The sequence below is a fragment of the Gossypium hirsutum genome, chromosome A03 (assembly GCF_007990345.1).
Source record: "Gossypium hirsutum isolate 1008001.06 chromosome A03, Gossypium_hirsutum_v2.1, whole genome shotgun sequence".
NCBI lineage: Eukaryota > Viridiplantae > Streptophyta > Magnoliopsida > Malvales > Malvaceae > Gossypium > Gossypium hirsutum.
This window is the reverse complement of record NC_053426.1, coordinates 112,342,200-112,358,488: the sequence shown is the minus strand read 5'-3', so window position 1 is coordinate 112,358,488 and position 16,289 is coordinate 112,342,200. Positions and strand designations below refer to the sequence as shown.

The 16,289-nt window shown below is 36.4% G+C and overlaps 1 protein-coding gene and 1 long non-coding RNA gene across 2 annotated transcripts; one reads left to right on the top strand and one right to left on the bottom strand.

The window, feature by feature from the left end:
* The first annotated feature begins 9,549 nt into the window (after positions 1-9,549).
* Positions 9,550-10,032, top strand: LOC107927974 (30S ribosomal protein S31, mitochondrial). Its single transcript, XM_016859117.2, has one exon. The coding sequence runs from the start codon at positions 9,647-9,649 to the stop codon at positions 9,917-9,919; it is 273 nt and encodes a 90-aa protein (XP_016714606.1). The 5' UTR covers positions 9,550-9,646; the 3' UTR covers positions 9,920-10,032.
* A 1,457-nt stretch (positions 10,033-11,489) lies between these two features.
* Positions 11,490-15,956, bottom strand: LOC107927976 (uncharacterized). The gene is made up of 3 exons (XR_001692539.2): positions 14,778-15,956; positions 12,185-13,916; positions 11,490-12,053 (listed from the first exon to the last, which is right to left on the bottom strand). It is a non-coding gene; the product is annotated as an uncharacterized lncRNA (long non-coding RNA).
* Between the last annotated feature and the right edge of the window lie 333 nt (positions 15,957-16,289).

The window sequence follows — 16,289 nt, the reverse complement described above, 5'->3', positions numbered from 1 at the left end:
CAACAGAGATACTTTGTGACAATAAGTCTGTTGTTGCAATTGCAAAGAATCCTGTCTTCCATGGTAGAACTAAGCACTTTGACATAAAGTTGCATGTGATAAGGGAGATGGAGCAAGCTTGTGAAATAAAGCTGGTTCATTGCAATTCGGAGGCTCAAATAGCTGACATTTTGACCAAGGGTCTAAGTACATCAAGGTTCAACAAGCTAAGAAGACTTTTGGGAGTTTACAGCATGGAGCTCAAGGAGGAGTGTTGAAGCTGATCTCTATGCAGTTGGTATGAAGCAAGTGCAGCTAGAAGCTGGCCATGCAAGCTCGTGACAAGCATGCAGCAACCTTGGTTTTGTGTTGCTGTTGGATTTGAACTAATATTTTATTCATTTTGAAGTCTGGTTTACTATAAGCCTTTTGATTGATGTAATTTGATGTTGATGGAGCTGTTAACCAGCTTTGTGTTAATGTACAAGTTAAGTTTTTGTTATTTGAAAAGCTTAGTGGAAGTAGGTATATGTTTAGGTAGAAATTTGACTTGTAAGTTTTTTTTATTCTGATATATGTAATGACAACATGCTAATGGTGATGTATGTATGAATGAAATACACTTTATTTTCATCAATACTCTCAACTGATTCCATTACTTCTTCTTCTGTTTTCCTTCCTTCTTCTTTTCTTTTGCTCAATTCCTTCTTGTTTGTCCAGCAAGCATCGTGACTTGCTGCTTAAGCCAAGCTCGACCAGCTGCTCCCTTGCTCGTTAACACCAACAAGATGAAAGGGGTAGACAGAAAAATCATGTTCCTGTGTTGAGTGGGGATGTTCAATGAGTGGTGAAGGCGAGATTGCTGGGGTCTGATAACTAATGAAAGACATGGCTTCGTTTGGGGAGGATCACATGGTGATGTCTTATAACTTATTATCAAGAATTCCATGGGAAAGGCTTTGAAAAATTAGTTTGCCTATCCCTTATAGCAATAGAAACTGACCAAAGACCGGTGGAATGAAAGATCTGGACCAGTAAAATTCTTCTTTACAATAGAAAAGTTGTACCACTTCACCATTTATGTCAGTGCCTACTTTAGAGACATATAATCTATCACACAATGACAGGAAACATGTAACATGGGTGACCTTGACCGAGCATGTTGATTTTAATAAGTATGGATCTTGTAAGACAAAACCTTGTGAAGAGCACCTTAAGTGTGTCCTACAGGCTGCAACTAGTCCTCATCAGAACCCAACTAGTTGCATTTTATCCTTGTTTTTGTCTAGCCGTGCTGCAATTAAATAGTTCTATGGAGGCGAAGACAATATTCAGCTTGACAGCTCACTCAATTTCTGGTATGTGTTGCTATATATGGATGACCTTGCAGATGAATCTGTTTTTAGTCCACTCATTTGACAACATGTTTGTTAAGTGTTCTCTGAATATTTTGACTATTCATTATTATATATAAAGACTAATTCCTACTTGAAAAAAGAACGAACCTTTAACTCTTTGGCAAAAAGATTGCAATAAGGGGATATAAAAGATGGCAAAAAGATTGCAATAACGAGGCAAGCGGATAGCCATGGTTGTTTTCCAATAGAGGTATGCTTCAAAAGGGTAGAAGAAGATCTCAGAGAACTGTAGTACTTTGAGGATGTGAAGATATGTGTTGCATATGAACATAATCATACTTGTATATATAGATGTAAGGAGGCCAAAGGGAATGAGTGGTGAAGAGACATATTGCTGGGGTCTGATTAGTAATGAGAAAGCCATAGGTTCATGCTGAACCACATGGTGTTGTCTTGCAAAGGACTATCAAGAATTCATTGGTAAATCACATGGTCCGATCAATCATGTGTTAACTTCAATAAGTAACTTGTAAGACAAACCCTTGTGAAGAACACCTGAAGTGTATCCTCTAGGCTGCTACTAGTCCTCATCAGAACCCAACTTGTTGCATTAGCGGCAATCAAATTGTACCATGGGGGAGAAAGATAATATTAAGCCTGACAGATGAATATGTTTTTAATCCACATTACTGATGGCATGTTTGTGGAGTTCTCTGCGTATATTGACCATTTATTAGTAACAGTAAAAGCTTAGCACTTTAGCTAAATGATTGGGATAAGGGGAGATAGACTGGTCAAATGGGAATTTGATAGTGAAAGTGATGATGATGGTGGCCTTACATTCCACTTGCTGACATCTATATATTAAGTAGTCATTGTTGGCAAAAAAATAGAATAAAAGTGGGTGGTGAATTTTACTTTGAATTTCCTTTACAGGAGCAATGGAGACACAATTATACAGAAATTTGCATTATGTTAGATTATATATGTACAATTATATATATATTGGACAGTGGGAAGCATCTTACTACTCGTATATTTAGTGAAAAATGATAAATCCTAGTCATTTACAGTTTAGGATGAAGTAATTTTTGAATAAATGTGGATCATTTACAGTTTAAAGATGAAATTATCAATAACAAGGGTACCATAGGAAATTATCTAAAGAAATAAATTTTCAATTGAATGATGTGTTTTGAACTGTCAATTTTTAAAATGCTTCTTCAAAGTAGAACAGTTGTACTCTACTGCTTCTCCATTTAACTTAGATTGTGTATGAAGTAAGTTTAGAATAAGGTAGAGATGGAATTAAAAAATTCAGAATGGAAATAAAATGACAACTGAATGATGTGTTTGGACTTTGGATCTGTCATTACTGAATTGATAGGAGTGTTACAGTAATCACCATCTTTAGTTTTCCACTTGGGGAGACTTATATCAGGTCCCCAAGGCAAAAAGGATGAAGAAAAAAATGTTTACATGTATTAGTGACTTTTTCTTTACAAAATTGTATTGGCTGGTTTGTGTTAGAATTGTGTGACCCAAATTCTAAGAGATTGCTTGCAAGTCAAGTTAAACAAAAATATATATTTTTTCTAGAAGATTTAGTATTTATTAGTATAATATATTTAGTATTTATTAGTATAGTTTATTTGACTTACTAATTTAGCCTATAAATAGGCTCTTTTACAATCTTAGAATTAAGAGACACCCATTAGATTAGAACTCATAACACATTCAGAGAATTTTGTGTTTACGTTTGAGGGTTCTTTGTTTTTCGGGTTTTCGGGGTTTAGTTTTTATCTCCATCTTTTGTACTCTTCATTCTTTTGCCATTATAGTAAAATTATCTTTGCCCGTGGTTTTTTATCCTCTTTTGAGGGGTTTTTCCACGTTAAATTTGTGTGTTCATCTTCTCAATTTCTTCTACTATTTTTACTTGTTCGTTGCTTAATCGGGACGATCCTAACAAGTGGTATCAGAGCTAGTTTACTTTCATAGATCAGCCCGGTCAGAGATGGCAGCAACAAGGTTTGAAATTGAGAAGTTCGATGGTGAGACAAATTTCAATCTGTGGCAAGTTCGGATGATGGCAATTCTAGTTCAAAATGGCTTGAAAAAGGTTGTTACAGGGAAAAAGCCTGAGAATCTAAATCAAACAGAATGGGAAGAGCTTGATGAAAAGGCCTTGTCTACAATCCAGTTGTGCCTCGCGAATACAGTATTGCAGGAGGTATTGATGGAGAAGACCTCATTCGCCTTGTGGAAAAGGTTAGAAACTCTTTATGCGACTAAGTCTCTGGCTAACCGTTTAGTGTTGAAACAACGTCTATTTACGTTTCGCATGAACGAAGGTGAGCTTCTTAAAGATCACATCAGTCAATTCATTACTCTTTTAAATGATTTAAAGAACGTTGAGGTTCATATTGACGATGAAGATCAAGCTATGCTATTATTGTGCTCTTTACCCTCTTCATACAAGTCTTTCAGGGAGACCCTGATTTATGGCAGAGACAAACTCTCGTTCGAAGATGTGAAGGGTCATTTGTTGAGTAGAGACAAACTCGACAATGAGTTTGATTTGAATAGCAAAGCAGATAGACAAGCTTCCGTTTTGGTAGCATCAAAGAAACGAGACAAAAGGTGTCGCTATTGCAAAAAGTTAGGTCACGTCAAAGCAGATTGTTATAAACTGCGAAATAAAAGAGCTGCTGAGAGTAACGAGGAAGATGTAGCTGGTGCTAATTTGGTCGATGAAGGCGGTGATGATTTCTTGTTAGTGTCAACGAGCGATAACTCCAAGCTTACGTCTGAGTGGATCCTAGATTCAGGATGTTCTTTCTACATGTGTCCCAATAGAGAATGGTTCTCCACATACAGTTCAGTTAAAGGTGGAGTTGTGCACATGGGAAACGATTCATCTAGTAAAATAATCGGTATTGGTACTGTTAAAATTAGGATACACGATGGGACGATTAGGACACTCTCAGATGTCAGGTATGTACCTGATTTACGAAAGAATCTCATCTCCTTGAGTATTTTAGACTTGAAAGGATGCAGAATCAACATCGAGTCGAGCGACATTAAAGTATCTCGTGGAGCTCTCGTTTTGTTAAAAGGTAAAAGAACCGGCAGTCTTTATATTCTGGAAGGTTCTACAGTGACCGGTGAAATCAGACGTCCCTCGTCCGTTACGGAGTCAAAGTCAACTCATTTGAAGCGGAGGCAACTTGGTCATAGGAGGGAAAAAGGTATGACCGTTTCGTTGAAGAGAGGTTCTCTTTTGGATGCAGGTTTTGAAAAGTTAGGGCACTGTATTCGTGAAAATCAGACCCGGGTTAGTTTTGATTTGGCAGTGCACAAGTCGAAGGCTAGAAGTCTTCCACCTTCTAAGCATAGATTCGACTCAGTTAATTCCCTGCATAGTTCAAGATAGGCCCGTGGCGGGTTTTGGCAAAGATGGCATTGAAAGAATTCGTGTCAAGGTGGAAATTGTTAGAATTGTGTGACCCAAATTCTAAGAGATTGCTTGCAAGTCAAGTTAAACAAAAATATATTTTCTTTCTAGAAGATTTAGTATTTATTAGTATAATATATTTAGCATTTATTAGTATAGTTTATTTGACTTGCTAATTTAGCCTATAAATAGGCTCCTTTACAATCTTAGAATTAAGAGACACCCATTAGATTAGAACTCATAACACATTCAGAGAATTTTGTGTTTGCGTTTGAGGGTTCTTTGTTTTTCAGGTTTTCGGGGTTTAGTTTTTATCTCCATCTTTTGTACTCTTCATTCTTTTGCCATTATAGTAAAATTATCTTTGCCCGTGGTTTTTTATCCTCTTTTGAGGGGTTTTTCCACGTTAAATTTGTGTGTTCATCTTCTCAATTTCTTCTACTATTTTTACTTGTTCGTTGCTTAATCGGGACGATCCTAACAGTTTGTGTTAATCATCGCACTATCAATACATGCGAGAGGTAACTTCGAGAAAGGTGTCTTCGTTGCAGGGAATTGTCAGACCGCCGGTAGGATGACTATATCCGAACTCTTCTTGTGACATGCCTAGAAAATCTTGAAATGAAGGATGGTTCAAGAATGAAACCGGTATCACGAACCTCTTCTGGTTTTCTCCAACATAAACTGCAAAGTATCCTTTGGGAACTTTCTTAGAACTAACAATACGAGGCAGGCGGATAGACATTGTTGTTTTTGATAGATGTATGCTTCAAAAGGGAAGAAAAGAAAGATATCAGATAACTTCGAAAGAAAGCTTGAGAGTGTTGAAGGGAGTTGTTGTCAATGAACTTACTCTTTCTTGTATATATAGATGTGTAGGGCAGAGAGGAAATCATATTCATCTATTATTAAGTGGGGATGTGGAATGAGTGGTGAAGGTGCAACTGCTGGGATTTGATCAGTATTGAGAAAGACATGGGTTCATGGGGAATCACATGGTGTTGTCTTCAAAAGCATTATCAAGAATTCCATGGTGAATACTTGAGAGATTAGTTTGCCTACCCCTTGTGGCAGAACAAACCGACGAAGGACCCACTCGAATATGGAAGATTTGGATCCTTAGAAAGCTTCTTCACGGTAGAAGATTTTTAAAACTTCACCATTGACATTAGAAGTAACCTTTAGAGACATACAATTTGTCATGCAGGAAAAATGAATCGACTACGGACCTACCAGCCAGCAAGGCAGGAAAACTATTCTTAGACCATTGATAATCGGCATATCGCATTACAAACAGCTCCTCCAAACAAATATCAGTTCAGGGTGGGACAGCACTGGTTTAATTTGTGAAGTGGCGATCTTAGACCTCAAAATAATATAAAGCAACATGGAAAGTTTCGCTAAAACTTTATTTACTTTCTGGCAGGCAAGCCCATGTGACAGCTCTCTCGTGATATATGTCAATGGACCACATCAACAGGAATATATGTATCATATATGTCGTGAGAATCTTAGAGCCAACATAGAAGGTGAAAGTAGCCCATATATATAAATATATATATTTTTTAGTTCATTGTTTAACAGATTTGTTGAAGGCCAATGCAACTTTTAGATAAATACCAAACTTATCTTTTAACAAATATTTTCTTTGGAAGATTATAGAATATAAAATAAAGAAATAGGATATTATCTAGAAGATTAAATATTTTAGATGAACATTCTAACTATTAGATATTTGTAAAATTAATGACGATGATGTTGACATATATCAACAATCCAATGACCACTAATAGAGGTAGGAACTTCATTCTTACAAGTTTGTGCAATAGAGAAGTGTGTGTCATATTATAATTATATTATATATTAATAAAAGTGTTCTCTCCTCTTGTAATTGTAAATCTCAGTTAAGCCTTAAATGCTTAGATGACATATAAACTAGCAAAAAAACTAACTACACTAACTTTGTGAATAATCTTGTGAATTATTGTTTGATTGAATGAATACACAAGTAGTGAATTTATACACATACGAAAGGAAATAACTGCTACTAACTAATAACAAACTCAGTTGCAACAGACTATCTTTAACATTCACCCAACTACTACAATATCAAGACAGCTGTCAAAGCCTACAAAAATGAGAAGAAGACAATGGTTTGGCGAGGATATCGGCAACCTGATCACATGCAGGTACCTCTCCAACAACAAGAGATTCATCAGCAACCTTCTCTCAAACAAAACAGTCAATAACTTGAGACTTCTTTTGAATAAGAAACAACCATGTAAACCGGCTATATACGTCAACAAAAGAAATATAATACCAACTAGGCCCACAACTAACAGAAATATAAGTCCAAAACAACTAAATCAAACGGATGATATATAGTGGTGGAAGCAAAAAACAGTAACTTGTGGAACTTCCCTTGTTGACAAGCAGAGCAGGCATGCTGCAATTTATTAGTATCAACAACATTACAAGTCTTTAAAAATGAACTAACAACATTTAATGACAGATGTCCAAGTCGACGATGCCACAATATTATGAAGACACATCTCGGCTCCTCAAATGATCCCCATATCAGCAGTTGGCAATACCGAAGAAAATCGAGTACAAGCCGTCATGCGTATGTCCTCGAAGCAAAATCTCTTGTGTTTGTACATCCTTTACAAGATAATGAGATGGGTGAAACTTGAAAAATACATTATTATCCCGAGCAAATTGAGAAACCGATAGCAAATTTTTTCTGAATCTTAGGCACATACAACACATTTGTTAAATGCAAAAATTTACGAAACATAGGAATTGTATTGTGTCCAAAATGTTCAATACGGGCACTCGTACCATCACCCATAAGTAAAGGAATATTACCTGAATATTCACTTGATTTATTTAATAACGAGACCTCCTGACACATGTGATTAGTGACACCCAAGTCGGGATACTAAACAAATGGCTCAGCAGACGGTTGGGGCAAAGAAACATTTGGTCGAGCGGAAAATGTAGGAGGTAAAACAAGCCTGGTAGAGTGAACAATAGGTGACCCAAAACAAGACCCAGATCCAGAAGCATTCAACCCAACTGAGTAAAACATAGAAGGGCCATCAGCGTAGGAATGCGAAGATCCAGAATCAGTGTGAAAATGCATAGACCTAGGTGAAAAAGGCGTCGCACCAGTATTGCCCAAAGTAAATCTAGACAATGGCCCAACCGAAGCACAACTTGGGGAAGTCCCATGTGAAAGCCCAGCAAACGGAAAACTACATGACCCAGCACACATAATATGACCAATAGGCTGGGAGCTAGGCCCGAACACAGCAGAATGACCAAAACCAAAAACATTGGATTGAGGCAGATAGGTGACCTAATTAGCCACAGGGCCTAAAGATGTAACCGGGCCAACTTGAAGCCTATTAGAAGAAACCTTATTAGCAAGAGAATCACAAAAAGAAGGGAAACCAGTCTCCCCATCTGCAACTGACTCATTTGCCGAAAAATCCCTAGGAGACCGAGAGTGATCGTTCATCGGAATGCCATCAAAAGACTGGTAAAGCTGGTAGTAGCAACTCTGGGCCAGATGACCAAGACGCCGGTAAATCTGACATTGGAAGTGACCCCTCGAAATCCGGCCACGACCGCAGGAGAAGGCACGACCACTCCATTGAAAAGAAACCGAATCGAAAGGAGAAGCCAGAAAAGAAGAAGCAGAGAAGTGATGCACCAGATTAGCCTACACCGGAGTCTCGAGCACAAATCTCTATTGTCGATTCTTACATTCAAGGAGGATACCCACCAGGCGATCCATTTTCAACAGCTCCTGCACAAAGGAGGCAATCGTGACAACGGCCTCAAAATTGATTGAAAGCACCGCAAGAACGATGCCAACTTGTTCATCATTCGACACATGGTTACTCGAAGCAGCAAGCAGATCACACAGTTTCTTGATCTTAGTCAGACAAACTGTAACTCGTGTTTCAGCGAGACACCTTAGCAGCAGACGTTGCCGCGAACAATTGACATGCCTTGCTCCAGACTTCATGAGCCGTAGCAGTACCTGTAAAAGATGACAAGAGTTCAGCACTGATCGTGGATAAGATGCCAAACTCAGTTGCAACAGACTAACTATATCTAACAAGTGCACTTGGGTTAGCATCTTTATATATCATGAATGATATATGGTCGGTTTTACCGCCTGAATAATCGAACCTACCGCATGAATATTATAGTATACTAAGAAGTTCGAAAATATAAGGTAGAGTTGATGTAACATTTCTTGTAGAACATAAATCTTCTGTAGTTGGTGTGTTGGGCTCCTTGAGTTCCCAACAAGATTACATGTCTCAAGATTTTTAATCTAATGATATTTTATTTATCAAATATTATTATTTTTAATTGACTCTAATATCAATTATAATATTTTTAAAAGTGATACTAATATTTTGATCTTGTAAATTAATAATTATTTTTAAAATATTAAAAATATTAAAAACTCATATGAACTAATTTAATAAATTTTAATTATTATATACAAAAATCTCGTGCTTTACAGGAATAAAAAAACTAGTATATATATAAGTACTTGAATATTAAATTTTACTTAAGACATTATTAGTTTTTAAAAATATTTATGAAAAAAAATAGTTAAAAAATCAGAAAACAAAGGTTTTTTTTTAAAATAAAAATTAATATAAAACAAAAAAAAAGTGGATTAAATGAAAGCAATTGAAGGGGGATGGTTAATAGGTAGCCCAAAATATATCAGATCAAAAGAAAAAATAAAGCCCACTTAAAAAATAAATGATTCTATTTCTAGGCTTCTATTGTCTGCCTCCGTTAGTGAGAGATAGCAGAGGAAATGGCGATGATTCAGTGGTACGGCGCCGTAGCAAGGAGAGTGTTGATGAAGCAGTGGCCTCCGCTATCATCGGCTTCGCCTATTGTAGTAATGGCGTCGCCGCCGGTACCGACCGTTTGCGGCAGAGGTGACAAGAAGACGAAGAAAGGGAAGAGATTCAAAGGATCGTACGGGAACGCCAGGCCCAAGAAGGAGAAGAAGATTGAACGTATCAAAGACAAGGTCGAAGTTCCCAGGTCCACCCCTTGGCCTCTCCCCTTCAAGCTCATCTGATTATTTTTCAAAATCGATGCCTTTTTTTTTCTCTCTTTTGTAATAGCTGTAATAATAAAGCTAAAATTTTTGTACAATTTTAAGGGTTTTTGTTATTAGTAGCTTTGCTTTTATATTTGTTGATTTAAGTTCTGGAAACTGTTTAAGTGTTTTGAATGGTTGTTGCATAAGAACCAGAGAAAACCGTATTTATTATATGCAACAGTTATTAGTAGTTGAGGAAGCAGAGCCCCTAGGAAACTGTGAGTCTGATTTAGGAATTAGAATGGTCTTGAATAAGATAACATTCATTTGAAAATTGGGAATTTAGGAGTGAGATGATGATTTTTCATGGTTTTAGGAAGAACCAGATTCATGGATGTTTACTTGAATGCATGTCCCTGGTTTAATTCAAGGGCTTGGTTTTCATCTGCTGCAGCATAAAGCATGGCCTCAGAAAAAGTTTAGGTTAGGAGAGGCAATTCCGATTGCCATAGGCCTCATAGATAGATCACCCATCAAATGAGGTTGCTGGTGAAACTCAAATTTTAGTGCTGCCCAGAGTACTGAAATTCTAGTGCAGACCCCAAACAGTGAACCTTTGAAGATATATCTCGTATCCAAATTTTTGGAAGCTATGTCATATCTCATAGCTATACTGGATATAGTTTTTTTTTTATTATTAAAAAGTTTCATAGTTAAATCTGATTTAGAATAAGAGAGGAGAGCTCATTTAACCTTTTGCTAAAAATCAACATTTGCAAACCCTGTGTTTTCCAAAGTTACATTAACATTGGAAGTGTGAGCTAAGGAACAAGCATCTGCCTCAGAGCTCAAGGTGCTCCTTTAATCTCTGTAGAATGTCAAGTAAAAAACACTTTAAAAACTGCATTAGCGCATCATGAAATCCAGTATCACGTCACGTCGGATATAGTCATCCTACTGGCGGTCTCAAACGAAGACAACTTTCTCAAAGTTACCTCTCACTTGTATTAATTGTGAGATTATTAACACAAATCAGCCAATACAATTTTGTAAAGTAAACATCACTAATACATGTAAACATTTTTTTTTTGTCCATTCTTTTTGCCTTGGAGAGCTGATATAAGTCGCCCAAAGTGGAAAACTAGAGATGGTGATTACTGTAACACTCCAATCAATCAGTAATGACAGTTCCAAACACATCATTCAGTTGTCATTTCATTTCCTTTCTGAATTTTTAACTTGTTCTCATTGATTCATCTTTAATATAAACCATAAATGATCTACCTTGTTCTAAAATTACTTTCAATCATGAGCACATGCTAAGTTATTCGGAGTCAGACCACTTATTTTCTTTCGATTTCATGTGTCCAACACAAATTCAAACAAGAGTACAAAGTTCGGGTAAGATAGACTACAAGTATTCTTTTGCATGGTAGTAACTTATTAAACGATGAATTTCGTGTTACACATTTCAAAGTAATTTTCTTAATGCGGATTTGATAAAGAATTAAGATATGTAAAGACGTGAGGCAAGGGACTAAGAGGTTAATATATCAAAGCTAATGACAAAACATTTTGAACAAAAAAGAGAAAAGTAAAAGAGATATAAGTTCATGATACATATTGATTAGTATTATCACAAAGTAAACTTCATTCTTGTTACTTATTTGGTTTTATATATAAATGGTTAATCAACATTGGTCAAATGCAAGAAATTTCAAATACTCTAAACTCCAGTCATATATATGGAAACAAATATACAAATGACTGAATGTCACATCAACTAGATTTTTGACCATTTTGAGATAAGAGTAAGAGGGCTACCAACTCTTTCATATATATATTTTTTGCATTAGCTATTCAGGAGCCTTAGAGATGAACGTATTCTGCCCTTGCAACTTTTCTCAGTTCATAAGACTTGCGTGTTTGTCAGTACCTGCACTTGTTCACACAAAGCAGCTTATCCAAAAGGTGACAGCAGCTTCATAAATAACCAAAGGCCATCCAATTTCATTCTTGAAGCACCCTTCATTTTAAGAATTGATAAATCAGGCTGGAAGAGGAGTTTGGCTTTGATCATCTAAGGGGTAGTCTCACAGTCCCATGTGCAGAAGAAGCCTTCATTGAAATTTGTTGTAGTTTGAATAGCTTTCTGACTTTGACATGACATCTGTTCTCCCCAATATAATAACGAATAGTCAAAATATGCTAAGAACACAACAAACATGCCACCAGAAATGTGGACTAATTGTCTTCACCCCTATGGAACTATTTGATTGCAGCACGGCATAGACAACAAACCTGGATAAAACGCAACAAGTTGGGTTCAGATGAGGAGTTTTTGTAGCCTGTAGGACACACTTCAGGCGCTCTTCACAAGGGTTTGTCTTACAAGCTTTATGTGAAGTCTGTATGAAATAGGAGGTCAAAGTCATCCATGTTATTTGTTCCCTATCATTGCATGACAGATTGTACGTCTCTAAAGGTTGCCTCTATTTTCATTAGTGAAGTAATAAAAATCTTCTACTAGGAAGAAGCTATTAATGGATCCAAATCTTCCATATCTGAGTAGGTCCTTAGGCGGTTCATTTTGCCGGTAAGGTAGGAAAACCAGTCTTTCAAGTATTTGACATGGAATTCTTGATAATACTTTGGAAGACAACACCATGTGAGTCCCCATTAGCCCACGTCTATCACATTACTGATCAGACCCCAGCAATTGCACCTTCACCACTCATTGCACATTCCCCACTTAATAATAGATGAACATGATTTCCTCTCTACCCTATACATCTTTATATACAAGTAGGATTAAGTTCATTGCCAACTCCTACCTTCAACATTCTCAAGCTTGCTTTCCTAGTTATCTGAGTTCTTCCTTTTCTTCCCTTTGAGAAGCATAAATCTATCAAAAACAGCAATGGCTATCCACCTACCTCATATCATTAGCTCTAAGAAAGTTCCCAAGGGCTACTTTGCGGTTTATGTTGGAGAAAACCAGAAGAGGTTTGTGATACCAATTTCATTCTTGAACCAGCCTTCATTTCAAGATTTGCTAGGCATGTCACAAGAAGAGTTCGGATATAGTCATCCTACTGGCGGTCTCACAATTCCCTGCAACGAAGACATCTTTCTTGATGTTACCTCTCGCTTGAATTATGTCAAATCAGCTCATACATTTCTGTAAAGCAAACATCACTAACACCATTTACACTTTTTTCCCATCCTTTTTGCCTTCGGGAGCAGATAATAAGTCCCCCTAAGTGGAATATTAGAGATGGTGGCTTCTGTAACAGTTTGGAACACATCATTCAATTGAAATTTTATTTCTTGTTATAATTTCCTATGGTCCCCTTTTTATTGTTGGTTTCATATATAATTTAATTGTAAATGATTTACATTGTTCACAAATTACTTCAACATACAAGCTAATTAATATAAACTCTTCATTTTTCTTAAAATATCTGTTCTAACACCTATATCCAACACATATTCAGATGTAAGTACGAGATTATAATCCTCCAACATTCACCCTCAAATCTGCATAATATATAAACTACATGTATTTAGTTTCATAATTTTCATAACAAATTTGCTTAACCAGCTTTGACAATGGATTAAGATATATAAAGATCTGAGGTAAGGGACCATGTTATTTCATTAAATGGTATGCTTTTACCTATAAAAGTTTCTAAGTTGGCTGATACAATGAAATGTTAAATTTCCTTTTATCTTTGACAATTTGTGGTGGATTTGATCATTTTAAGGAAAAAAGTCGCATATTATTTAGCTTAATGTACCCATTAAATATACTGTATTGTCAGATTAGTCCCCGATTTTTACCATCACTCTCCTTTAGGATGTGTCAAGCAACAGCATCACATGAGCTGATCAACTTGCTTGTTTTGGTGTCTGGAGGTAATGAAGATAAACAGGAATTTGACAGTGGAACTTTTGATAATGTAGACTAGTCCACAGAGTTGCCCCTACAATTTAACCATCGATACCTGGCATATTGCATTACGGACAGCTCCTGCAAACAAATATCAGTTCAGGGTGGGACAGCCACTGATTTGCGTTGTGAAGTGGTGATCTTAAATCTCAAGATATTATAAAGTAACATGGAAAGTTCAGACCATCTTTGTTCACTTTCTGTAAGCAAGTCCATGCGACATATTTTCTCTATATATACTAGTTGAAGGGTGTTTCCTACAGTCTAATACATATTTTCATGCCTTAGCTATTGAGAAGCCTTAGAGATGCGTATCCTGCCATTACGATTTTTTCAGTGACATGAGAATTATGGGTTCAGAGTACCTGTACCAACATTACAATTTACAACAAATTTCCTTTTGTTCTGATACCTTATCCTTTACCCCCAATTTGTCAGCTACATAGGTAAGATGAAAAAGGGGGTGAGAATGAGACTTTAATAATCAATAATAAGTAAATATATGCACGTAACAAATATACCTTCATGTATGTTATTGCTAAGATTTTGACCTTGAAAAACAGTGTCAAAAAAGATATATTCATGCCCATTAGTTTATTTTCATTTTCTTTTTCAAGTCAACACAGAAGGTCAAGGTAGCCCAAATTTATATGTTTCTGGTCATGGTATAACAGATTACATGTCTCAAGCTTGCCTCTAACATCAATGGTGAAACAATATCAATCTTATACTATGAAAAAGCTCATCGATACAAAAAAAGAAAAACTAAATAAACAAAATGACTTGAGCTTAATGGTTGATGCTATCAAATCTGTCCTTCAACACATTATACATAATAATGAATAGTCAATATATGCAAAGAACCATGAATTTACATGCCAAGAAAAATGTGGAACGGAAACAGATTCGTCTCTAAGGTTATCCATATATAGCAACACATACCGGAAATTCCGTCAACTGTCAGGTTTAGTATTTTCTTTCTCCCCCGTGGAACTATTTGATTACAGCACAGCATAACCAACAGCCTGGGGACTAGTTGTAGCATGTAGGGCACATTTTTTGACTGAATTCAGCATGACAGATTGTTTGTCTCTAAAGGTTGCCTCTAATGTAAATGATGAAGTAATAAGAATCTTCTACCGTGAAGAAGGTTTTTAAGGTCCATATTCAAGTGGGACCTTGGTCGGCCGTGAAGAAGGTTTTTAAGGTCCATATTCAAGTGGGACCTTGGTCGGTTTGTTCTGCCGGAAAGGGTAGGCAAATTATTCTTTCAAGTCTTTGCCATGGAATTCTTTATAATGCTTTGGAAAACAACACCACGTGATGCCCCACTAACCAATGTCTATCTCATTAATGATCAGACCCCAGCAATTGTCCCTTCACCACTCATTCCTCATCCTCCACTTAACAGAGAAACATTTCCTTTGGCCCCTTGCATCTATGTATACAAGTAAGATTAAGTTCATTGGCAACACCTACTTTCACATTCTCAAGTACTAAACTTCTTTACCTTAGATTTCCAAGTTCTCTGAGATCTTCCTCCTCTTCCTTTTTGAAGCATACATCTATCGAAAACAGCAATGGCTTTCCACCTGCCTCGTATCATTAACTCTAAGAAGGTTCCCAAGGGCTACTTTGCAGTATATGTTGGAGAAAACCAGAAGAGGTTCGTGATACCGGTGTCGTTCTTAAACCAGCCTTCTTTTCAAGATTTGCTAGGCATGTCACAAGAAGAGTTCGGATATAGTCATCCTACTGGAGGTCTCACGATTCCCTGCAATGAAGACACCTTTCTCGAAGTTACCTCTCGCTTGTAATAATTGTGAGATGATTAACACCAATCAGGCAATACAATTTTGTAAAGCAAACATCACTAATACATGTAAACATTTTTTTCTCCATCCTTTTTGCCTTGGAGAGCTGATATAAGTCTCCCCAAGTGGAGAACTAGAGATGGTGATTAGTGTAACACTCCTATCCATCAGTAATGATAGTTCAAAACACATCATTCAATTGTCATTTTATTTCCTTTCTGAATTTTTTACTTGTTCGCGTTAATTCATCTTTAATATAAACTGTAAATAATCTACTTTGTTCTAAAATTACTTTCAAACGTGAGTACATGCTAAGTTATTTGGAGTTGGACCCTTCATTTTCGTTCAATTTCATGTGTCCAACACATATTCAAACATGAATACAAAGTCTAGTTAAGATAGATCACAAGTTTTCTTTTGCATGGTAGTAGCTTATTAAACGATCAATTTCGTTTTATAATTTTCAAAGTAATTTTCTTAATGTAGATTTGCCCAAGAATTAAGATATATAAAGATTTGAGGCAGGGGACTAAGTGATTAATAAAACAAACCTAGGGACAAAATATTTTAAAGAAAAAAAGAGAAAAGTAAAAGAGAGATAAGTTCATGATACATACTGATTAGTTTTATCAGAAAGTAA

Coding starts and splice junctions, on each gene's coding strand:
- LOC107927974 (XM_016859117.2), top strand. CDS start 9,647: ATGGCGATGATTCAGTGGTACGGCGCCGTAGCAAGGAGAGTGTTGATG.